Consider the following 25615-nt stretch of genomic DNA (forward strand, 5'->3'; position numbering starts at 1 on the left):
ACATTATATATATATATATTCAGACACCTTAGAGAATAAAATGGTGGTCATTGCAATACTTTATGTCACACCGTATTTGCACAGTGGTCTTACAAGAGCAATTCTTTTGGAAAAAATACACTTTTGTGAGCTAAAAAATAAGACAAGACTTTTTATTTTTTATTTTTACACCGTCCTTTTAAAAAAAAAAAAAATGTTGGGTCTCTTTTATTCCTATTACAAGGAATGTAAACATCCCTTGTAGTAGAAAACAAAACATGACAGGACCTCTTTTCTGGGGTCAAAAGGACTTCAGCTCTACAATTACACTTAAATGCAATGCAATGCAATGCAAAAAAAAAAAAAATGAAATTTCATTAAAAAAATAAATAAATGAAATAATTTCCCCTTTTAAGAGCATTGGTCAAACGTCACTTCGGCCATCTAATAATAGTAATTTAATAATAATAATATGGAGTCGAGCGGCGGCCATATTTTCCTCACTCGGCATCCAGGCTCAGAGGGGGAACGACAGGAATGTCTCCGCCACTACAGGCGGCTCTGGTAAGCGGTGGAGATGACTGGAGCGCAGTGGGAGGGGGGGCCTCTCCCGCCAGGGAGGGGGGGCCTCTCTCTCCAACGATAAAAGTGTTCTTGCGGCAAATCCACCACAGAGACCACTTTTATCTTAAAGAGAAATGCATTTATTCTTGAAAATACCGGGGTTATGGCAGCTTGCTGTTGCCATAACCCCGGTATTTAATGTCAAAGTACCGACGTACGGGTACGTTAATTTGCGTAGAAGGGGTTAAGACTATTTCTGAGCTGGCGTACAGTACCAGGTCATGCCTGTGCTTGGGAAGGTGGCCATGTCATATATGTGACCACACAGTGCTGTGTCCCTGGCCCCATTCCAGCTGTTGGATGGAGATTCCCTGGCTGAAAGCTCATTATAAATGGGACTACAGGTGATGTCATCACCCAAATATGGACAATGTGCAAGGAAGTGGGGGAAATTCGAAAGCTGTTATAGGGCTGCTGTCAATTATAAGTAAAGCAGACCTGGTGGGGAATTAGTCTCTCAGTTCCCCATCAGGATCCACCCACCCCAGCGCAAAACTCATCGGCCAGGTGTCTGTCAATGTGATGGGTGCAGTGGCTGGGGAGACAGGGCTCTGCGGATGGAGAACCCAGTGTGTCTTGGGGCAGACATGGACAGATTGATGTACTTGTTTCTGACAACTTGAAGGAATTCTAAAGGGGGTCTACAACACTCTTTTTGCATTCCTCCATATTTGTCATTAACGCATATTCAAAGTACAATTACAACTGTGTCAAAAAGCACATAAACACCCAACATGTGGCCGGCCATAGATGGAGCAAATTTCTTTCCTGCAAACACGTGTCTTAGCCATTGCATTCTCCCGCTGTGGGGGCAGAGGAAGCTGCCAGGAGAGCACAGCAATAATTGCTAGTGGCTATTACAGCCACTTGAAATAATCACATGTAAAATCTGGCAGGCTGGTTGTACCCAAGTTGATTGATCGACCAACTTGGGTACATTCAGCCTGCACATATATGGTTTGAATCTCAACTGGTTCAGCAGGAGATTTGAACTGTCTATGGCAGGCTTAAGTGCAACATGTTAGAGTGAATGGGCTCCATTAAAAACAATGTATTTTCCAATGTTTACATACCTCCCAAATTTTTGAGATGGGAATGAGGGACACCTATCAGCAAAAGTATGCAGGCATAGGACACACCCCTTGCCACGCTCCCTTAACCTCCCTGGCGGTATGATTCAGTCTGGAATAAGGTGCTGAAAGCGGTACAATTATTTTGCATGGAAATTTGTCTTTTATTTTGTAGTCCTGTAATTCTTAGGAATAACGCTCTGAAATCTCTTCAAACCAGAGTCTAGCGGACATCCCGGGTATGATAAAGTTTATAATATAATAAAGAATAATAAAAATTATTTAATAATGTAATCAAATCCCAAAAAAACTGAAAAAGGGACATGTTTTGGTTGCTATGGACAATCTCCAAATTCCAGGCATAAAAAACAGTATTTATTATATAAAAGTGCATGCAGGGCATTGCACAGACCACTAGGGACAAAGGGGGTGTGTATTTTTTAATAGAGCACTGTAATCTGTAAGATTACAGTGCTGTGTGTGTTTTGTGTGTTTTTATTTTTTTGAATTTGCCGCCGTTCTCCGCTCCCGTGCGCCGTAACGTCGCAGGGAACGGAGCTCGGCGGCATTCGGCACTGTGAATCGAGCGGAGGACAGCTCGATCACACAGCGCGGCGGACATCGCTGGATCCAGGGGACAAGGTGAGTAACTCTCCCCATGTCCTCCCCTGCATCGAGCGATGCGATCCCGAGTCTGGCTCGGGGTTACCACTCCTGTAATGAAAATCCCAACCCGAGCCAGACTCGGGATTACCGCTAGGAAGGTTAAAGGAGAATTGTACAAAAAAACAAGATTGGTTAAACCCACGAGTGCTTTTTCATCACTACTATTCCTTTATATTGGCTTTTGGAATTTACAAATGCAGCAACTTAGAAATCAGATTAAAGGTTTAGCACTGGTAAACACTTTTTAATAGATAAAATGTGCATTTTATATACAACTATATAGATCAGACCAAAATGAGGGACAAATGAGGAGGAATGAGGGACAGAGGGACATTGTTCCAAATCAGGGACAGTCCCTCGAAATCAGGGACAGTTGGGAGCTATGTTTATACATTTTGCCTTTGACAGAAAATTTTGTATTGAGAAATGTACAACGTTGGTAAACCAAAGCAACTGCTGCACTATAATTGTAATTGCTGCAGCCAGGGCCGCTGATAGAAATCACGGGGCCCCGTACAGCCTACCTGACGGGGCCCCCCTTCAGCTCCACCCTGGCCGCGCCCCTAGTCCCTCCTCCAGCCCCACCCCTGGCCCCACCCATTGCCCCTCCCCAGACCATACATAGTGAAATGTAATGTTAGTTCAACATCTTTAGGCTGGGTTCACACTGCTGCGGCTACGAGAACCGGATGTGATTCGCACCGCACTGCAGTGCAAATCACATGCGATCTCTGTTCGATGCGAGTTCAGCCATACAGATAGTATACAGATAGTATGGCTGAATTTGCATCGCATCCCGGCCCAAACTCGCACGGGACCCTTTTTTTGGTCCACAGCAGAATCGGATCGCATGGGGGTTCACACCATGCGATCCGATTCCTGTCCGAGTTTGCAGGGTCCTGTGCGAGTTTGGGGCCGGGTGCGATGCAAATTCAGCCACACTATCTGTATGGCTGAACTCGCATCGCACAGAGATCGCATGTGATTTGCACTGCAGCCGCTCCAGTGTGAACCCAGCCTAAAAAAAAATGGGTATTCTTTTGTGTTTACATGTGCTAGAATTCATTAAAGTGCAATTATTAAAATTATGTTTCAAAAGTACAAAATTGCTTACGATTTTTAAAATGTAATCATTAAGTATGACACAAAAGCAGGTCAGTCCAGTTTTGTGTCATCTTTTATGCCTCAAGATCAAGAATACACGCCTGCAGCAGCTCAAACTTCCTTTGTTCCCATGACACTCCATTTGGTGCTGGAAGCAAAAGAAGAATGCCTGCTAATTCCAGATACAGGGGAGCATGTGATTCCACCCCCCTCTTATGTGCCAGCTCTGTTGCTTGCCAATTGGCCACTCAGGTACCAGCACCATCACATGAGGATGGGTACATTTCTGTGTAAGTTCTGATTAGGATTGCCGTGAAGCTTACACAGGGCTATTTCTCCTCGCTCCTGTCCCATGAACAGAATGTGGACGAGCAAGGAGAAGGTTAGCATAAACTACTTTACATGCTTTAAAGCAGGGATATGCAATCAGCAGACCTCCAGTTGTTTAAAGTGTAACTGTTGCTTTGTACTGCTTGGGCAAAAGTACAAGTTCCCTTTCAAGCTGAAGTTTTGTATACATTGTTTGGGGGGGATACAGTATCATACATATTAATAATGTGTAATGGCGTAATGTGGTGATGTACTAAATGCAAATAGACTGTGCACTTTGCAAAGTGCATTTGCATTCTGCAAGTGCAGTTGCTCCAGAGCTTAGTAAATGAGGTAAAGTTTCACTTTGCATAGAATACCTGAGAACTACAAGCTATCATCCGCTATATGTGATGGTACTTTTAGCCTACTCATTCACAGAAACTGTGAATAAATTACGTGTCCAGATCCCTGCATGGCCGTGCTGTTTTCAAATTGAGACAGTAGGTGCGGGGAGAACATTCCCCACTGTCACAGGAAAGGGATGGATCGGGTGAGAGGGGGTGGAAATATGAGTTTGATATGTAGCATTTTCAGAAAGGTGAACTTCACCTTTAAAACAAGCCCTCACCAACCAATGTAGCTGCAAGAGTGTAGAGTAATTCATTCTCAAAAATCACAACAGAAGCGTTTAAATCAGAATTCAGTGTGTTTCTAACATAAGGTGACCAGATTTTTTAAATGAAATCAGGGGACATTTTTTTTCTACTGGTAATGGCACCAATCAGCGACTCTCTGCCCATCGCTGCCGCCTCCGCGCGGCTCACAGCATGTCAAGTCTTACTCTCCAGGCCCCAGCTACTACTGGGTGGGGAGCAGAGGAAGATCAGAGGGAAGGCAAGGAGATAAGCAGGCAGGCAGTTGGCCGGAACTTGAGCCAAGGCAGAAGAACATGCCAGCAGAGCTGAATGGGCATGTGCCCGAAACTGCAGAAATATTCCCTCCGCTCTGACCAGCACATTATCATCAGAAAGGGGCACAGATAAAAGGTATACCCCCCCCCCCCCCCCCCCCCCCATAAGCTAGTAGGAGTGGTGGAGCGGAGGTGTGTAATTCTGATTTTTTTTTTTTATTATGCACACTGACTGTCTTTAAATTGCCTCAGTCCCTGCTTAAATCCAATCCGGGGACAAAGCTGGGGACAGACTTAGTCTGGTGTCCTCAATTCGGGGACTGTCCCCGGAAAGCAGGGATGTCTGTTCACCCTATTCTAACAGTCTACTGCACTTGCTCAATAGAAGGCTGTCAGGCTGCCATATCCTTGCTACCAGAAAAGAAAAAAAAAAGGGTAGAGGAGCTCTGATTGCAATGTTTTTGTTGAAGTCAGTGATCACTGGTTTCAAAGCTTGAAAAATACAATACTTAAAAATACAATAGGATCACTTAAAAGGTATAATATGATTTACTTTAAATTCCTTCATAAAAATATCTAATTTGTGTTTCTTCTACATTCTAGACCGTGATGGTGTATTTAATATAACTCAAAATGAGTGGATTCTGGTCAACATTGATGTCACTGGATACTACAGGGTTAACTATGATGACAGGAATTGGGACAACCTACTGAACCAGCTAGACACTGACCGTTTTGTAAGTAGACAGTATCCTAATGAAGTAGTACTACATCTGAATATACTTAGTAGGGTTGATTCACTAAGCCCCAGGTTAACACTAGAATGCTTTGTGGGAAAACCTACAATTCCGCTCAGGTTTCCCACACAGCATTCAAACCGCACTCCCTTTGTGATCTGCAGTGGGTGTCACTGCAATGCTAATGACACCCCAAACACAAGTCACAAACGCAGTGCTGATCACATGGCACAAAACAACAATGCAATTCGGTTGCAGTGCATTTCTAAAATTGGTGCATGCACTACTTTGGTGTGATGCGGTTTGAGCCCATTCAAAATGATGCCCAGATGCATACGCCCCGTGTGAATATGACATAATTGTCACATAGCAGGGTGGGTCAGATAGCAGGAAATGTCAGATATTGATTATATTTTTCTCTTAACCCCGTCTTTCTGCTCCTGTTTGGCATTACATGAAACCATAGATAAATGTACCCATATACAGTATGTTGTGAACTCACTGACTCCAGGCTCACCCTCCAGGGACCAGAAGGGTTTTTCCTCAGTCCAGGCTTTAGGTCCTTTCCTCCTGAATTCAGCAGTGCCTCCATCCCCTAGTCTGATGCCTCCAGACAACCCCTCACCTAGTCCAGAGCCTCCAAGCTCCCCCTCTCTTAGTCCAGGACCTTTATGTGATGAAATAAAACAATACAAATTATTATAATGACCTTTATAGAAATGAGTCTACATCCATACAATTGTTAGAGTTGAGTCACTAAAAGCAGTGTTTCTCAACCTTTTTTCAGTCAAGGCACCCTTTAAAAATGATAGACAATTTTGAGGCACCAGGGCTCGAATCCTGCAGAGAACTTGTGGGAACGACGTTTCCTGTACTTTTTCATAGCAGGAACGTCGTTCCCATTAGCAGCCATGCTCTGCTGGACTCGAGCTATGGCAAGCAGTGTGGGTATATGGGAAGGGAGGGCATCCATAAGTCCGCCCTGGGTGCCACACATTTGGGAGGGGGAGGGGTGTCATCCCAGCGTGCCTGTCCTCCTCTCCCTCCTTGGTCCTCCTCCTCCAGTGGCCCCTGTAACAAGGTCCCGCCTCCTAGAGTCCAGGTGGAATGTGATAGGAGGAACAATGCCAGTGTCACCGGCGTGTATTATAGGAGGCAGACCTTGTTACAGGGGCCGCCGGAGGAGAAGGAAGAGGACCGAGGGAGGGGAGGACGGGCGCACTGATCAGGCTGCACTGATGGAGGCACTGATCAGGCTGCACTGATGGGGATACTGAGCTGCACTGATGGGGTACTGATCAGGCTACACTAATGGGGGCACTGAGCTGCACTGATGGGGCACTGATCAGACTGCACTGATGGGGCACTGATCAGACTGCACTGATGGGGACACTGATCAGGCTGCACCGATGGGGTCAATGATCAGGCTGCACTGATGGGAGCACTGATCAGGATGCACTGATAGGGACACTGATCTACACTGATGGGGGCACTGATCAGGATGCACTGATAGGGGCACTGAGCTGCACTGATGGGGGCACTGATGGGGACACGGATCAGGCTGCACTGATGGGGGCACTGATCAGGCTGCACTGATGGGGACACTGATCAGGCTGCACTGATGGGGCATTGATCAGGCTGCACTGATAGGCATTGGGCAGGCTGCACTGATGGGGCATTGATCAGGCTGCACTGATGGGAGCACTGATCAGGCTGCACTGATGGGGCATTGACCAGGCTGCACTAATGGGGCACTGATCAGGCTGCACTGATGGGGCATTGATCAGGCTGCACTGATGGGCATTGATTAGGCTGCACTGATGGGGCATTGATCAGACTGCACTGATGGGGACACTGATCAGGCTGCAGGGATGGGGACACTGATCAGGCTGCACTGATGAAGACACTGATCCACAAGTCCAAGTAGGACACCCAATGTTAGAGGTGATTTATTCCTCCAAAGCAAATATACTTTTGCAAACTGGTACGGACTAGTATTCCAATGTTTCTCTTCTCCCTCAGTTTTTCTCCATCACTCAGCTAATGTGACCCCCAACTCTGATGGAGAGGGGCAGGGGAGTATCAAACAAGGATGCTATGCAGGGGACTGACATCCTCCTCACCAGGGCCAGATTAAGAGCATCATGGGCCTGGTGCTAAGGATTTTGGTGGGCATTTTTATGAAAATAAATAAAATGAAAATGCAAACAATTTTTTGTTAAATAAAATTAAAGAGAGGGGGGGGGGGGGTGTGATACCGAGATAGGGGGCTGATGGATGGGAAGAGAGAGATAAAGGAGGTGAGAGAGAGGGGACAAGAGAGAGGGGGAAAGAAAAGGGGGAATAGAGAGAGGGTGGTGGGAAAGAGGGGGTTGAAGGGGGCAAGAGAGAGAATGGGGGATGAAGGTGGAGAGAGAGAACAGGGTGAAAGAGAGGGGGTAAGTGGGTAAAAGAGAGAAAGAGGGGGGTGAGAGTGAGGGGGAGAGTCTGTGGGGGGGAGGGGAAGCACAGCATAGTACATTACACGGGGGGGGGGGGGGGTAGCCCAGTACATTACATGGTTGGCACAACATATTACATGGTGGATACATGGATACAGTACATTTAATGGTGGGCAAAGCATAGCAAATTACATAGTGGGCACAGCACATTACATGGTTGGCACAGCACATGACATGGTTGGTACTGCACAACACAGAACATTCCATGGTGGACACAACACAGCACATGCACAAGGTGAGCATAGGACCTTATATGGTGGGCACAGCACATGACATGGCGGGCACAGCTGAGCACATTACATAGTGAGCCCTGCACAGCACATTATATGGTGGGCACAGCATATTATATGTTGGGTACTGCACATGGCATAGTGGGCACTGCACAGCACAAAACAAGGTGGGCACTGAATGACACCACATGACATGGTGGGCACTGCACGACACAGCACAGCACATTAAATGGTGGACACCGCACATGACATGGTGAGCCTTGCACATCACATTCCATTGGGCACATTGGTGCACGACACAGCACAGGCAATTACATTGTGAGAACAGCACATAAAATAGTGGACACCGCAGATGATATGGTGAGCCCCCACATTCCATTGTGGGTACTGCACGACACATGCCATGGTGGACAATGTACAGCACATTACATGGTGGGTACAGCACATTACATGGTAGGCATTGCAATGGCACAGCACATGACATAGTGGGCACAACACATCACATGACATGGGCACTGCACAGCAATTTACATGGTGGGCACTGTATGACACATCACATTACATGGTGGGCACTGCCTGGCACAACACATTACATGGTGGGCACTGCATAGCATAGCACATTTCATGGTGGGCAATGCAACTGCACATTACATGTTAGGAACGGCATATTAAATGGTGGGCACTGCTGAACAGCACAGCACATTTCACAGTGGGCACAACACATTACATGCTGAGCACAGCACATGGCATGGTGGGAACTGCACATGACATGGTGGGCACTGCATGGAACAGCACATTACATGTTGGGCACTGCACATTACATGGTGGGATCACTGCATGGCACAGCACATGACATGGTGGGCATTGCACATGACATGGTGGGCACTGGGAGGTACATAACATAACATGGTGGGCACTGCACATTACATGGTCGGCACTGCACATTACATGGTCGGCACTGCACATTACATGGTGGGAACAGCACATTACATGCTGGGAACAGCACATTACATGGTGGGAACAGCACATGACATTGTGGGCACTGCACATTACATAGTGGGTACTGCAAAGCACAGCATGACATAGTGGGCACTGCACATCACATGAAGAGCAATGCAATGTACAGCACATGACATGGTGGGCACTGCACGTTACATAGTGAACCCTTGCAATGTACAGCAAATGACATACTGGACACAGCACATTACATGGGGGCACTGCAATGCACATGACATGACATGGTGGGCACTGCAGGACATAGTGGGCACTGCACATTACATAGTGGGCACTGCATTGCACATGACATGGTGGGCACTGGGCACGAGAGCACATGACATGGTGGGCACAAGAGCACATTACATGGGTTCACTGGGCACAAGAGCACATTACATGGTGGGCACTGGGCACAAGAGCACATTACATGGGGGACACTGGGCACAAGAGCACATTACATGGTGGGCACTGGGCACAAGGGAGCACATGACATGGTGGGCACTGGGCACAAGAGCACATGACATGGGGGGCACTGGGCACAAGAGAGCACATTACATGTGGGGCACTGGGTACAAGAGAGCACATTCCATGGGGGGCACTGTGCACAAGAGAGCACATTGCATGGGGGGCACTGTGCACAAGAGAGCACATTGCATGGGGGGCACTGTGCACAAGAAAGCACATTGCATGGGGGGCACTGTGCACAAGAGAGCACATTGCATGGGGGGCACTGTGCACAAGAGAGCACATTGCATGGGGGCACTGAGCACAAGAGAGCACATTACATGGGGGGCACTGGGCACAAAAGCACATTACATGGGGGGCACTGGGCACATTACATGGGGGGCACTGGGCACAAGAGAGCACATTACATGGGGGGAAGCAGCAGTGTGTCCCCTAGCACAATAATTACACAACACCTCCCTAACAAATTTACTAACCTCATGTCAACAGAATGGGAGATGTCCTTCCTCCCGGGCTCCTGCTGCATAGGACAACATCAGCGCCCCTCCCCCAGACAGCTCCCAGACACAGAGGATCTGTGTGAGTGGAACAGATCCTATGATAGGAGTCAGACATCTGCAGAGACAAGACTTGGCTGCAGTGACTACACTTGTCTCCTCCTTCCTTCCAGAAGGCTACAGATAGTGATAAGCCACTGGCATGGGCCTATATTGAGGGAGGGGCCTGGAGCTGCAGCTCCACAAGCCCCTGTGTTAATCCGGCCCTGCTCCTCACCAATTGATGCTGCCATTGGTTGTTAGGATGCCGGCAGCTAGAATGTTGTAATGGTGCACAATGAAAACCTGTGATTTAGTGTAACTAAAAAGGTAGCCTTCATCCATACGCCGGCTTGTATACAATTTTTTTTTTAAAATTTTTATGCATTTTTCCAAGGCACCCCTTAAGAAACCTCAAGGCACCCCAGGGTGCCAGGGCATCCAGGTTGAAAAAAGGCTGCACTAAAGGAATAAAGTTTACTTAAGGAATTGTTTCTGAGCGTGTATAAAATGTTATCTAATTTTTCTTTGCAGAAAATTCCTCTTATCAACCGTGCTCAGATCATTGATGATGCCTTTAATTTAGCCAGGTCAGTCATAAAGTTTAAATATTTTTGAAATAAATATTTTCTTTGACAATCCACTGCTGTCTCATACGTCACAAAATAAGGTTCCTTTCCTAAAAACTTTCTGATTTACTATTAAAGAAGATAGGGATCGATAGATTTACAAAACATTTGAACATTTTGTAAATCTATTCACACAGAATACAGTGAATTGGAAAAATACCACATTACAACCACAAGACGGAGCTGATGATCATAGGTAATAAATACTTGTTTGCTTTGATCATCACCTCCATCTAGTGGTATAATGTGGTATTTTCTGAATTGGATGTTTCTAGGTTATTTTCTTGCAAGAAAATAACCTAGAAACATTCAAATTTGCCCCCTATCCACATAGGACAATTGTACATCCAGTTTTACAATATGAATAGGTCTGTATCTATACTGTACTGTATTGATACCCCTAAGGCACTGTGTTGAAGAAGGTGTGCAGTCATGTTGGAACAAGAAGAGGTCAACCCCAAACCGTTTCCACAAAGTTGGGAGCATAAAATTGTCCAAAATGTCTTGGTATGCTGACACCTTAAGAGTTCCCTTCACTGGAACTAAGGGGCCAAGCCCAACCCCTGAAAAACTACCCCACACCATAATCCCCCCTCTACCAAATCATTTGGACCAGTGCAAAAAGCAAGCTTCCGAGGAGTGCAGAACTATATGTATTCCTGTGATTCCCAGGAAATGTATAACCAAAAAAGCTTTGGTCATACCTCTCCTTTAACAAGGTGAGCACAATAAAATAAACATTCTCCCAGTAAACTATTTATTACAATTCTTAATCCAGCACTCTCAGTGCTGCTTCCCTCAACTTCCAGTCATCACTGAAAAGAGTTAACAGTGGACAGAGCAGTCTTGAGCCAATCTGTTAATTTGAAGAAGGGAGGAGGAGGGAGGAGCAAGGGAGGTCCTTGACATCCTAGGTCATAGGGCTGTGTGTTTCTATTGGTGCATACAGTATAAGGAGACAAAACTCTAGTCTCTGTGTGCAAAGGTGGCTCCATAGGATGCTGCAAGAGAAAGGAGCCACCCTGAAACAGGAGACCTGGGGCAGAGGTCATGGCACCAGCTGAAGCTGGAACATAAGCAAGAATTATAATATAAAGAGAATGCATACCCAGTAAGTGATTAAATCAGTTGCTAAAAGTTCTAAAACAAAACTGAGGGTTTAATATCACTTTAATTGTTGAAGGGCCTTCACTTTTACTGCCCCTGGTGGGACCCTGACACCCCAGTCTGACAGAATTGGTGTGACGCAGAATAAATGTAATGCTTTTGTTAGATTTGCCGTTTTCACAGAATGTAATGTACATAGTGTGATTGTGTTGTACTGTATTTTAGAGCTAAAGATATAGCCACGACAAGAGCCCTTGACACCACCAAATTCCTATCCAAGGAGTTCGAGTACATGCCTTGGCAGGCAGCCCTGGGAAGTCTCAGCTACTTTGTACAGATGTTTGATCGTACCGAGGTGTATGGGCCAATGAAGGTAACCAGCCAGCTACTAATATGAACACTTACTTTAGCTTGGTACACACTATTAGTTTTCTGTTTTTTTACGAAAAAAAACCTGACAGCCCTAGTTGGAGCCGCTGCACTTTGATGTTAGTACAGTGATCTCCTCTGCTGAACTATTGTGTTCCCCCACCAGAACACTCTGAATAGCGCTCTCTGCCATTGGCCTGGAGCTCCAAAACCGGGCCATACACACGGGCCAAATGTCGTCCGTTTTTTATTGAACCGGCCGATTTCGCCCAACATTCGGCCCGTGTGTACGGGGCTTTAGGAACCATCTGAACTGAACCTTTTTCTCCTTACTTCTAGCAGAAAGGTTTAGTGTACTTTTCATTTATTCCATGCAAATATATTATTTTTTTTATCTTTATAAAGAAGGATTATGACCAAATTATGGTAAAAAAAATGCTTAAAATATTTTCCATTTAAGAGAACTGAGTAGTTTTTTCTGTGAGTATCTTCAACATAGGCTATGTACATCTATTCAGCATGGAATGCATTATGGAAAAAAGACCAGGCCCAAAACCTCTACATTCTATCCTCCCAACTTGTATGCAGTTAAACCTCATAATTATCAGATTATATTATTATTATTATTATTATTTTATTATCATTCTTACTTTACAATTATTATATTATATTGTATATAATAATTTTATATTATATTATGCCTAATATATATATATATATATATATATATATATATATATATATATATATATATGTGTGTAATTTATTATTATTACTATACTACCAGCCAATAATACAGAGTATATGTGCAGCAATAATAAAGTATTAAACCAGTGCTGCGGTGCCAGTATTTTGAACAAATAGTCCTCACTACCTCACCATATGCTTATGCATCATTTAACAAATGTACTGTAATATCGATAAACAATATCAATAACAATTATAATGCAAATTTATAACACAGTCTCCTTACATATATCCTATGTGCAAAAATCATAACCCTAATATTAGCAACATGTTATGGTTTAATACTTTATACCAGCGTTTCTCAAACCTTTTACTCCAGAACAACCCTTGAAATAATGTTCAGGTCTCAAGAATCCTCTGGTAAGGTAAGGTTAGTCCATTGGTGGTCCTTTGGAAAATGCCCCTTACATTGGTGGTGCTAACTGGGAAGAATGCCCTCTTACAGAGGTGGCCAGAATGACACTCTTGCAGTCATGCCACTAGATCTACCAAATGGAGTTGGAGCTGGAAGCATGCAGGCACCATTGGATGGAAGGTCAGTTAGTTACAGTTCAAGGAACCCCTGGCCACCCCTGGAGGAACATTAGAATTCCATGGAACCCTAGTTAAGAATGTCTGCTTTATACATTTGTTAATAAAAGTGTCAACTGGCTAAAAAATAAATATAATGGATAAGGTAGCAGGGGAGCACAACATTTATTTATAAATCAATAATATAACGTTTCTTTACAGAGCTACATGGTAAAGCAAGTTGAACCATTGTTTCAGCACTTTAAGAACAAGACCAATAACTGGAGCCGAAGGCCAGATGCTCTAATGGAGCAGTAAGTACAATGGATTAGTTATCAGTGGCTAAATGGTTAGCACTTCTGCCTTGCAGAATTGGGGGTCCTCTGCTCATAATCCTCTGCATGGAGTTTGCATGCTCTCCCGGTGCTTGCATTGGTTTCCTCACACACTCCAAAGACATGCTGGTAGGGTAATTGGCTCCTGTCTAAACTGGCCCTAGTATATGTGTATATGTGGGATAGTGATCTTAGATTGTAAGCTCCTCAAGGACGGGGACTGGTGTGAATGTATGATCTATAAGTAGACCCTGTGCTCTGCCCCGGCCCCCTCCGTATCCCACGGCTGCTGCAAGGGATGCTGTCAGGATGGAGAGCAGGGAAGGTCCGGTAAATGTGTAACTTACCGATTTACTGGCCCCTACCTTGTCTGATCCGTACCTATCACTGATTCAAAGCTTCATAGCTGAATGATAGAAAACTGTGTTTACTATGTTTCAGTTTGCGAATGAATGGGAAGCTCTGTACAGAGTTATTTCTGTCCATTTATTCTGTATAGCTGAAGCTGTAAAGAAGGAGATTGAGAGCTGTGTCCTCAATCTCCTTTTGCTGTCTCAATGGTGAAACATCAGAGGTCCGTTTAGACCCCTGGTATCACACTAAAGCCTCCCAACAGGGCTACTACAAAAATAGTAAAAAAAAAAAATATAAAATAAAAACATAAAAAAATAAAAAATTAAAATGAAAAAAAACAAGGACTGACACCAGTGGTGGAACAACAAGGGTCACAAAGGTCGCAAATGCGACCAGTCCTTGACATTCTGCCACAGGGCTCAGAGGGAAGGACCCCGGCTGGGAATCAAGGGGGCCCTTTATCATTTCTTGCATCGGGGGCCCTGAAGGTTCTAGTTACATCTCTGTCCCTACATAATTGGTGCTAAAAGTGTCCCTCTGTGCCATCTGAGGAAGTTGGAAGCTATGGGAATATCACGTAGAATAATAAGCTTCTCAAGGCGAGCCACAGTGGAATTTTCACTCTGGAAAATGAAACAAGGGTATGATAGCTATGGGAAGCACATTTATTTTTCTATTTACCAATTCTAATATTGAGGCCACTGTGATCAGGCCTCATTCATATGGGGCCCCAATGCGAGGGCTGTGTTTCTGCATCCAATCAGATGTCAGATTGGGAGCAGTGACTTTGTCTGTGCAGCTACTGCATCCCGATTGCCAGCTATAGGACTGCCTCCACGGGGATGCAGGGACACCTGTGCATTTCCATGCCGCTATTCACGGCCCTCACATGGGGCATCAATACATAAGCAAAAGTTCTCAGATATGACTCATAAATGAAACATAAATGAAATAACTCTTCACAATGACTTACTATTTTTGTATATTTTCTTCCACAGATATAATGAAGTTAATGCAGTCAGCACGGCCTGCACCTATGGTTTAACAGAATGTGAAGAGCTAGCACTTGCACAATTCAATGACTGGCGTGCCAGTGGCGTAAATAAGTACGTATTACCAAATACAAAGAAATGGTGCCTTTTATAAACAGCCTATTACTCTATACCCTGCAGTTTTAAAATACATCATTCTTTTTCATTTATAATCTTGGTGAACTTAGAAGTAAATTAACAATAAAGGAGCCAGTAATTTCCACTGGCACGTGGGCAGGGCATGCATGTGGCTATGGTGCAGAGGGATTGGACAGCAGTGGATTTGCTGTCTGACTACCGAATAGTCAGTTGGCAGTCAAAAATGAACATTATAATAAATGTCCAAATGGGTGTCACAGGCAAGGCATGCCTTCAGCAATACAGAATACCACAATTCCTGTATGCAGTGTGCTGACTGCTGAAGGCTTGTGTTCACACTATTGCGAATTGGATGAGGGTTTTTCTCCGCATCCAATTCAAATGACAGGAGATGGTGGCTATCTCTCTGTGGAGCTCACACATCTCTGGAGCAGCTCCGGTGGGAATTGAACAGAAGTCCTGTGTGTCTTCTGATCCTTTTCAGATCCGAACAAAAGTTCAGACTGGAATTGGTGAACAGGGTGCACCGAACCGTGCTGCGGTGTGAACCCAGCCTAAAGGCATACACTCACCAAAAAACAGCCTATGCAGATAAGGGGTCTCTGTAGATAAAACAAACTGTGCAGCTTTGACTAAAGTTGAATAATGCCCTTTGCTATAGGTGTAGGCCATTTATGTACCCCATGAAGAAAGCCTGACTGAAAAACTCTCAGAGATCAGATCTTTCCATCCTGCCTTGTTGCTAGGCTGCTAGGATGTTGCTAAGACACTCCCAGCTATTACTGTTCACCTCCACCCTTAGCAAAAATACCAGTGCTGTGGACCTTAAGATCATTGAAGAAATGGCTTGCGTGAGGACGGTTTTGGATTTTGGTTACAGTATTTGTAGCTACTGACTTTATATATTTTGGTGGAGATTGAAACTCCTTTTTAACTGTCTCTGACAAGACAAGTTCCTCTCTCTACCTACTCCCACAGTGCCGTTGCCCCCCAAGTGGCCTCACCAGGGTACATAGATATATATTAAGTAAGTTATAGCAATCACCAGTAGCAGCCCGTAATGCAGGGTTAAGGGGCGCCACCCCCCTATCCAGGCGTCTGACCCCCTGATCTACATGCGGGCGCCAGACAAATGGATTCCAACTTTTTTTTATTTTTTTGAAGAACGTGATTAGAGCCAGAGGTTCTAATAGGCTTAAAAAATGGCTGAGCCCACTCAGTTGTGTTTCAAAAGAGAATGAATATTTGCTGTTGCCACACTGATTCTCCTCCCAGGCCAATAAGGAAGCAGGTCGTGAGAAATTACAGTAAGGCTTTGTTTACAATTATTTTTATACAATTATTTGCCCTCTGAAGAGCAACCGCATATACTGCATACAGTTGCAGGACACTCCCACTCACTTGACAGGACTCCCTGCCGAATCTGAAAGCAGTTATATAATTTGTGCCCTGCATTGCGATCATGACATATGTTAGTAAATCCTCCCTCCGTTGCCTTTGCAGCTTAAGTAGGAGCAGTTGGAGGGCAGTAAAAATGTGTCTCAACCGCATATTTTTAGGCCCCTCCAGTCCTAGTATAAATGACACCTAAAGGTATAATGCCAATGACTTTACCTGAATATTATTCTAGTAATGATGCAGTTCTGCTATAGATGAATATAATTTTGTGTGTATCCACAGTATTCATCCAAACCTGAGAACCACCATCTACTGCAATGCAATAGCAAAAGGAGGAATTGATGAGTGGAACTTTTTATGGCACCAGTTCACATTGTCAACTAATGCACAGGAATCAGACAAACTGAGAGCAGGCCTGGCCTGTAGCAAGGAAACCTGGATCCTTAACAGGTAAGAGTTCCACTGCAATATTCTGAGCAACCTTCTACTGAATGACAATGGGTTGCTATCATGCATTCCTTCATTTGTAAAATTTGAATTTTCTGCAGATTTATTTATGAAATAGTACCATATACTATGTATTTATATACTTCTCATATATCATATACTTATACTTGCCCAATCACACACTACAGGTTAGGACTGGGAACCTGTGTGGGGTCAGGTGGTGGACCTCTAACCCATTTGTGGGCAGGTGCAGTGTTATGTGGCAGAAGTAAACACACAGAGTCCGATTGCAGAGAACAGAATTTAATAACGCAGAATCCAGTAATTCACAACAAACCTGACGGGAACGCTCACAATAGCAATGTGTAGCAGAGCAGGTCTAGATGTGTTGACAGTTTCTGCCTTGAGGGGCTGAATGGGGCCTGGCTGGTCTGAGCCGAAAAATGGTGGGTCGCTATCCTTTCCCTACTCGACTAGAACCTCTCCCTGGTACTAACCACTATCCCATTCAGATGAGCCACCTGTCCCTACACTACCCACACACAAAATGCATGCCAAGCCTGGGAGCCAGGGCCTTAAATAGGCTCTGCCTGACCCAAGATGGCTGCTAGAGTTACATGGGGTGGCACCGTTCAATCAAATAGCTTCCCCAGTGACCAAGGAAACCATAGAGCAACCATTTTTCTCTTGATTTCCTCTCCCCCGCAATGCCATTACGGTTGAGTGCCACCTGCAGTGGAGAAAGTAGACTGCACTTGCCTGCACGTCCACAGCCAACAGTTTAGATACAGACATTATGACGTGAAGAGGTGCTCCAGGCTTCTTCAGACATTTTTTTAAGTCAGCAGCTACAATTACTGTAGCTGCTGACTTTTAATAGACTTTTAATAGTTTCCTACTGCGCATGCGTGAGTCACACTGCACCTTGTAAGTGGTCCCATAGTCTTCTGGGATATGTGATGTGTCCCTGAAGACTGCAGGGGAAGGAGGGGGGGGGCACTCCACTGGTGGTCCCAAGGTTTTTTCCCAAGCTAGTGTATTAGCAGCCAGGTACACAGTCCCAGTGACTCTCCAGGGTTACAAAAAAATAGTCTAGCAGTATCCTTTTTTGATGGTTTATTATAGCTTGAACTTGGGGTGGGGTGTAGGGTAACTGTGGGATACTCCGGTCATGTAGCAGCCTGAAGAAACTTAACTCTTTCTCAAAACTTCCTAGCACAGTCCTTGCAGCAGCAAATGATGGACTGAACCACACATGGACAATAAAGAATGCAAAAAATCCTTAAAGCAACATTGAACCCAAAAGCAAACATTTACTGTAGTACATTGCAGCTTACCAATCCTTAACTGTGATTGCTGCATTCATTTTATTTGTTATGTTTTGTTTCTTCTATTTTCATCTGGTGATCCAGCCAGTAAGTCTGTTGTTTTTTCAAAAGAACAAGCTCTTCTACAGATTTATGAATTACAGGGATGGAACAAACCATTTAACACTGGCACGGCGACAATTGTCGTTTTTTTTTTAAATGTAAAACCTTTATTCCAAAAGAAAAAAAAAATCAGTTTGCTGTAACTGCTTAGGTGGAATTTGGCTTTACTTTGTTAGTGTATTTAAATCTGCTACCACAGCTAACACTACCCTTCCCCCAGACTGACAGTGCTGCTGTCCAAATGTGCCCCTGTTCTCCTTCACCCAGAGTGGGGGCACTCTAATACAGGAGTTGAATCACTGGCCAGATCACCAGGTGAAAACAGTGAGGAAAAGTATAAAAAAAAAGAAAGCGAATGCAGGCACCACATGTAATGATTGGTAAGCTGCGAAATATAACATTTTTGAATCTGGGTTTAATAATACTTTAAGGCAGCCAGATATTCCCTGCATCAACAATCTACAGTATTTTTCAATACATATTAATAGCCATATAACACCCAGTTATTACTGGCCACAATCTACTGAACTGGTTAGAATTAGCTTCTGAGGAGGTCTATGCCACGTTTTCTCATACTGTGAAGAAGCTATTCCATATGCAGAAGATAAATCCCCTCTACAGATGCAAAGACTAATTTGCAATGGTCTTAAGGTCCCATTAATACCAGTGAGTATGCATTATGGTCTGTATAAGATATAAAAAAGAAAAAAAAATGTAGGGTCAATAGGTAATGCAACCATGTTACTGGGGGGGGGGGGGGCTTATAAAAACAAATAAACTGCTGTGTTAAAGCTAGTGCCACATTATATATATATATATATATATATATATATATACTGTATATATATATATATATATATATATATATACTGTATATATATATATATATATATATAAGAATCTACAATATAAAAGCAGGTAAGGCTCCGTAATGAAGTGTAATAAAATCCCTGCTATGTATACAGTAAATACATTGGACCTAGAGAGGGGTTGTTTTTTTTTTTTCGTTTCATCAAAACTGGAGATTCACATTAACTGTATTGTTTTGCAGACTGCTCCAGTATTCCCTGGATGGAACAATTCGGAAACAGGACGCTATTTCCACTGTTTCAAATGTTGCCAACAACGTAGTTGGTCAGACTCTTGCCTGGGATTTTGTCAGAGCCAACTGGAAGACATTTGTTGAATAGTAAGTCTGCAATCCGGTTTTCTTAGCACATGCCATAATCACTGAACATCATAATGCCGAGATTCTACCATTCTTGTTGGAATTGGGTCACTCTACTAAAACCGACCAAGAGCAAGAGAAGCAAAAGGAAGGAAATGTATTCCATAAAAGATACAAATGTTAATGCATAGAGCAGGGTTTCTCAACCAGGGCTCCTACAAAGGTTGCTAGAGGTTCCTTGAGCAATGAGACATTTCTGCCTTTTGGATAAGTTCCCACCGACAGCATTGATCTTTTTAGCTATCTGGAAAGGAGGGCTTATTCCCAATGACCACAAGTGAAAGGAACATTCTTTCCACTGACCATCACACTCATGTATCATGAGTTCTAGATGGATGGCTGTCATTGGAAAATGTGTCTCTGACATGAAACACTGCTCGCAATGACTGTAGCTGGCCATAGACTATTAGATATTTTAACAGATTCCTCCATCCACGCTATGGATTGTGGCTGGGGGCATCTCCTGCCACAATGCAGACAATTCTGACAGCCAGCACCAGTGGCAAACAGCCAAAGTAAGGAATGTTCAGCTGAGCGAACTTTCCAACCTTGACGCAAGGGTATGGGCAAGGTCCAGCATGACTGTGCCCGCGGGACCACAAAGTCAGATCCATAAAGACATGGTTGGTTGTGTTTGGGGTGGGGTCATTGGAAAATGTGTCTCTGACATGAAACACTGCTCAGAATGACTGTAGCTGGCCATAGACTATTAGATGTTTTAACAGATTCTTCCATCCACGCTATGCATTGTGGCTGGAGGCATCTCTTGCCACAATGCTGACAATTCTGACAGCCAGCACCAGTGGCCAAAGTAAGGAATGAAAGAGTGAACTTTCCAACCTTGACGCAGCGATATGGGGAAAGTCCAGCATGACTGTGAACCTCAACCACAAAGTCAGATCCATAAAGACATGGTTGGATGTGTTTGGGTTGGAGGAACTTAATGTTTTGGGACTGAATTGAAACACAATTTCAATCCGGATCTTCTTATTTGACATCATTATCTGACCTCACAAATGCTCTTTTGGCTGAAGGGGCCCACATTTCCATAGACATAGTCCAAAATCCTGTGGAAAGCCTCCCCAGAAGAGTGTAGGCTGTTATAGCCACATTGGGGAGTCAACTCCATATAAATGTTTGTGGTTTTGTAATGGGATGTCCAACAGCCAAATGCAGCTGTGTTGGTCAGGTGTCCACAAACTTTTCATCATATAAGGATTCCTGATAAATAGTTAGGAAGCTAAAATTTATAATACTTACAAAATGATAACTCTCTGGATCATTGCTTTTTTTACCTGCCAAGTAAAGCAGGAAAAATGATAGATTTTAAGCTATATGAGTAAACTGTTGGATACTACAGTATATAAATATGATAATAATATTAATAATAATTTGTTCTTATTTTTTCTCTCTAGCTTTGCAGGCACCATATCTTCATTTGGTAACCTGCTTACAGCAGTGACTAGAAGATTCTCCACTGATTTTGATCTGCAACAGGTGGGTATTTTTCTTCTAAAGTAGAAGTAGGTTATAAGAAGAAATTGGTGCTGCAATAGATTATGAACATTTAAAACAGGCCTTTCTAAAAAAAATCAGCACAAGGGATATTATTTACAATCAGTATAGTGTGTCCCTTTAGTTGAGAACTTTAGTCATCGGACCCCCCCCCCCAATGCTTGCTGCCATAATTTCCCAGTGAGCAAAAAATCTATGAATGGAGAATGAGTGATTGAATGAAAGGTCCCTTTCCAATCATACACACAGTACAGCTTCTATTTAGCATAAAAGTGTTGCGCTACTACATGATTAAAATGGCAGTCATAAACAATAAATACACAAACGTATGCCATTTTCTCCAAATAGGGGTTAAAAATCAAATCCCAAACAAACAAAAATGTCCAAGTGCAGATAGGAAATTGTAGAAACGGAAAATGAATCCTCTTCTTTTTTTATTTTTTTTATTTAAGGACTGCAGAACATACAAAAAAATATAAGTAATACAATAATATCCAACTTTCTCCATTACCAGTCAGGATCTATTGCTTACAATACAATTCTTCAAGAGCAATACTGTATATTTATTGAATACGTCCTAAAAGACAACGTACTACATGTGATCGTAGTGGTCTACCTTTGCCTCTCTCATTAACTACACCCGGTGAGAGGGCAAAGATCCCTGGAGGGCTGGCATTGGCAATAACTAACGTGTAGATCGTTCTCATCGGTAAGGGAACCAGGTGAATAATGTAGTGCCAAGTTCAGCAGCCCAAAGGGGTTTTTGTTTTTATATAACTAAGTGTGGAGTTTTATCAGAGTTTAGAAGTCAAAGAAGGAAAGAGAAAAAGGAGCAGAGGTAACGAGGGGGGGGGGGGGGGGGATAATAAAGGGGGGGACAGGAGAGGTGGATAGGCAGTTAAGGGAGATATAAGGAAAGGGAGGGGTATGGGGCTCCAGCGGTGCCGGTGATCCCGCACCTTGTTTTAATTTGTGAGGGAGGACTCATAAATAAGTCTTATATTCCTCAGAGAATCGGAAGAGGCTCCACCGCATCCAACAGGCATTGTGTTCCTCCTCTTTTCATGAATCCTCTTAAATGTTCATAGAAAATTATGCATATAATTAACATCCATCACCTCTTAAAGGAATGCAAACTGTGACACCAGCACCTCTTATGGAAGGAATGCATGCTTACCAGCTGTATAAGACCCTCTAATTAAAGAAAGATCAGCAGAGCATGTGACCAAACAGCCTGGCCAGGGGCAGTTCTAAGACCCCTTTCACACTGAGGCGGTATTCTGGCATTTTAGTGCTAGAAATAGCGCCTGTAAATCACCTGAAAACCTCCTCTCATTCCTTTCAGTGTGACTTTTCACACTGGGGTGTTGCGCTTGTGGGACGTTAGGAAAAGTCCTGCAAGCAGCATCTTTGGGGCAGTTAGGGAGTGCTGTATGAAGCGCTCCCAAAACACCCTGCCCATTGAAATGAATGGGCAGGGCTTCCAAAGTGTTTCGGAAGCGCCACAACACGGGCGCTCTTAACCCATTCTTTGGGGTTAAAAGCGCCCTGCTAGTGGCAGAAAAGCGCCACTTAGACAGAGTTAAAACGCCACTAAAACAAGCGCTTAATTTAGTGCTAACATAACCACAGCCCCAGTGTGAAAGAGGTCTTAAAGATCCCCTCAGAGGCAGGTTGAACAACAATGGTCACCTCAGCATCATCCCAATTGGTTCATCACCAGGATATAAAAGAAAATGCTTCAAATTGTGTAAAACCTTACAAGCAAATTTATTGAAATTACACTTACATCGATGTATCATCTATAGAGTTATAAAATAATACCCGCTGGCCAAACATATGGCCGACCACCCGCACATCCGGGAATGTGAACATGCAATGACGTCAGTACGTCGCTTCGCCTTATGCGTTTCTTCACACTTGACATTGGGTTGGACGTTGCACCTCCATGGCTGTCACATTGGGACTAGCAGCTGTATCCATATAGCCCCTGTTTACAAATAGGACATGCATGGGATTACCTACACACAGATGCATGGAATACCTATGCATCCCATGCAGACAAAGATTGCACCGGTGTATGGACAGGTACTCGCCCATGTGAATGACACCTAAAGGTCACTTTTATTAAATGAAAAATATTATCATGTACAATACATGTCATAAATACATAGATGTGTAAGAATCCATGTAGAATTTTATTATTTGCTCAGTCATGGCAATTATTTACCTTTCTCACCAGCTTGAACAGTTTAAAAAGGATAATGAAGTAACTGGATTCGGCACAGCCACACGAGCTCTGGAGCAATCAATAGAGAAGACCAAAGCAAACATCAAATGGGTAAATGAAAATAAAGCGATCGTTCAGAAATGGTTTGAAGACGCAGTAAAGCCATAAAAGTGAATACCGTCACCGCTACCTGATACTTGTGAAGATAACGTTTACCAGCCACACGTGCCTCCTATAAGGACTGTTTGCACAGTTTATAAAGCCACAATGACAATAAAGGGGTTGTACAAAGTCTTCTACAAGATATAATCTACATTGATTCTTTCTGCTAGTTCACTATTCTGTCATTGGTTTCTATGAACTTCTTTACTAAAATGACTGAGAAACCCATTTTGCCAAATCTTGCATGAACATTTGCCACAACCCTTCCATGTACATATAGTGGGGAACTTGCTTTTATTTCTCAGGGTTTAAATAGTATGCTTATCTTTTATGGAAAATGATCCTGCCTGTCATTTACATAAAGAAAAATCCTAGGTCTTAAGAATCCCAAGGTATCATTATTACTTGCCTACTTGTTCCTGCTCCCATTGCTGATGTAAAAAACTTTGCTGTGCAAACGTCTCAAGCATTTGCCCAGCTGCCACTGTTATTTCCTATGATTGTCAGCTCCATCTACTGGTAATGATGTTGTATTATCCTGATCTTGATTGAGCTATTTCAGGAAATACAGAATTATGGCCACTAGATGGAGCTGATGATCATAGGAAATAACTAGGCTCATTCCGTGGAATTATTTGTGGAGGTTGTACAAAAAACATGAGACATCCGCACATCATACGTTTTATAAATAGACCCTGGTGTCTTTTATAGTTTACAGCAGCCTTTTTTCAACCATTTTAGCACAGAGGAACCCTTGAAATAACATTCCACTCTCAGGGAACCCCTGCTAAAAAATGACTATACATACCACTCATGATACATTAGTGTAATGGTAGGTGGGAAGAATGTTCCTTACACTTGTAGACATTGGGCAGAATTATTCACCTTACAGATAGCTAAAAAGTTGAATAGTGTCAGTGGGAACTTATTTGAAATGCAGAATTTTCTCATAGCTCAAGGAACCCCTAGCAACCTCTGGAGGAACCATGGTTGAGAAACCCTGGTTTACAATATGACTTGTGAAAAGATAGGTTTCATCTGTCCAATAAACCATGCAGATTGGTGGATACTCTAATGCAGCCTTTCTTAATTAGGGTTCCTCCAGAGGTTGCAAGGAGTTCCTTGGACAATGAGCAACTTTTGCTTCTCAGATGAGCAACCACTGACACTAATGATCTTTTTAGCTATCTTGGGGGTTCTTTCCAATGACCACAAATGTAAGGAGCATTCTTCTAAATGACCATAACACTAATGTACTGTGAACTTTTGACATAGTAATCATTAGCAGGGCACTAGCCTGGAAAATTAAAAAGCTTGAGAATGGCTGCCCTAATATGTTAAAGGAAAATATATGAGAAGTTTTGATATGGCGTCAGACTTGAGATCCCAGGACCTAGAAGTGTCTGGTACCATCACCTCAGTTCTTTCTTCCTCTGCATTAATTATACTGTATGTTGGACCAGTTCATATTCCGTCTTGCTTAATAGACCCCACCAAACACATGGTTATAGTGAGAGCCTAAAAAGATGTAAATTTCTTTTAAAGAAAGCAAATATATTGTACCATTATTTATACCTTTGCAATCTGTAAATAATATGATATTGTCTTTTCATAAACCAAAGAGACACTGGGAAAAATGGTTATTTTGTTTTACATTCTAAAATGTAGAAATAAAACGTTAATAGTAAACCTTAACCTAAACCTTGCTTTCTTGTTTTTATAATGATGTGATGATGTTAATGCAATAAAAGATGACACAGAGGTTGAAAGCAGAGAATGACTTTATTGTGGTGTTTTAGCTGTCAAGGTACATTTAAAGTGGTTGTAAACCATTTACAATCACTTTTTACTACAGATAAGCCTATAATAAGGCTTACCTGTAGCTTCCCTGGATATC

General features: G+C 43.2%; 1 protein-coding gene across 1 annotated transcript in view; it reads left to right on the plus strand.

Annotated features, from left to right (window-relative positions):
- LOC143964143 (aminopeptidase N-like) overlaps positions 1 to 23865 on the plus strand; it is a 44421-nt gene extending 20556 nt beyond the window's left edge. Inside the window, exons 12-20 of the mRNA XM_077473838.1 lie at positions 5269 to 5402; positions 10662 to 10717; positions 12089 to 12236; positions 13712 to 13803; positions 15177 to 15284; positions 16989 to 17156; positions 19635 to 19772; positions 21227 to 21308; positions 23569 to 23865. Coding sequence (XP_077329964.1) covers positions 5269 to 5402; positions 10662 to 10717; positions 12089 to 12236; positions 13712 to 13803; positions 15177 to 15284; positions 16989 to 17156; positions 19635 to 19772; positions 21227 to 21308; positions 23569 to 23724 — 1082 coding nt within the window. The 3' untranslated portion in view covers positions 23725 to 23865. The remainder of the gene's footprint in view (positions 1 to 5268; positions 5403 to 10661; positions 10718 to 12088; positions 12237 to 13711; positions 13804 to 15176; positions 15285 to 16988; positions 17157 to 19634; positions 19773 to 21226; positions 21309 to 23568) is intronic.
- Positions 23866 to 25615: the final 1750 nt, after the last annotated feature.

The sequence above is a fragment of the Lithobates pipiens genome, unplaced genomic scaffold (genome assembly GCF_037356315.1).
Source record: "Lithobates pipiens isolate NorthernLeopardFrog02 unplaced genomic scaffold, aLitPip1_a1.2 Scaffold_8, whole genome shotgun sequence".
NCBI classification, from domain to species: domain Eukaryota; kingdom Metazoa; phylum Chordata; class Amphibia; order Anura; family Ranidae; genus Lithobates; species Lithobates pipiens.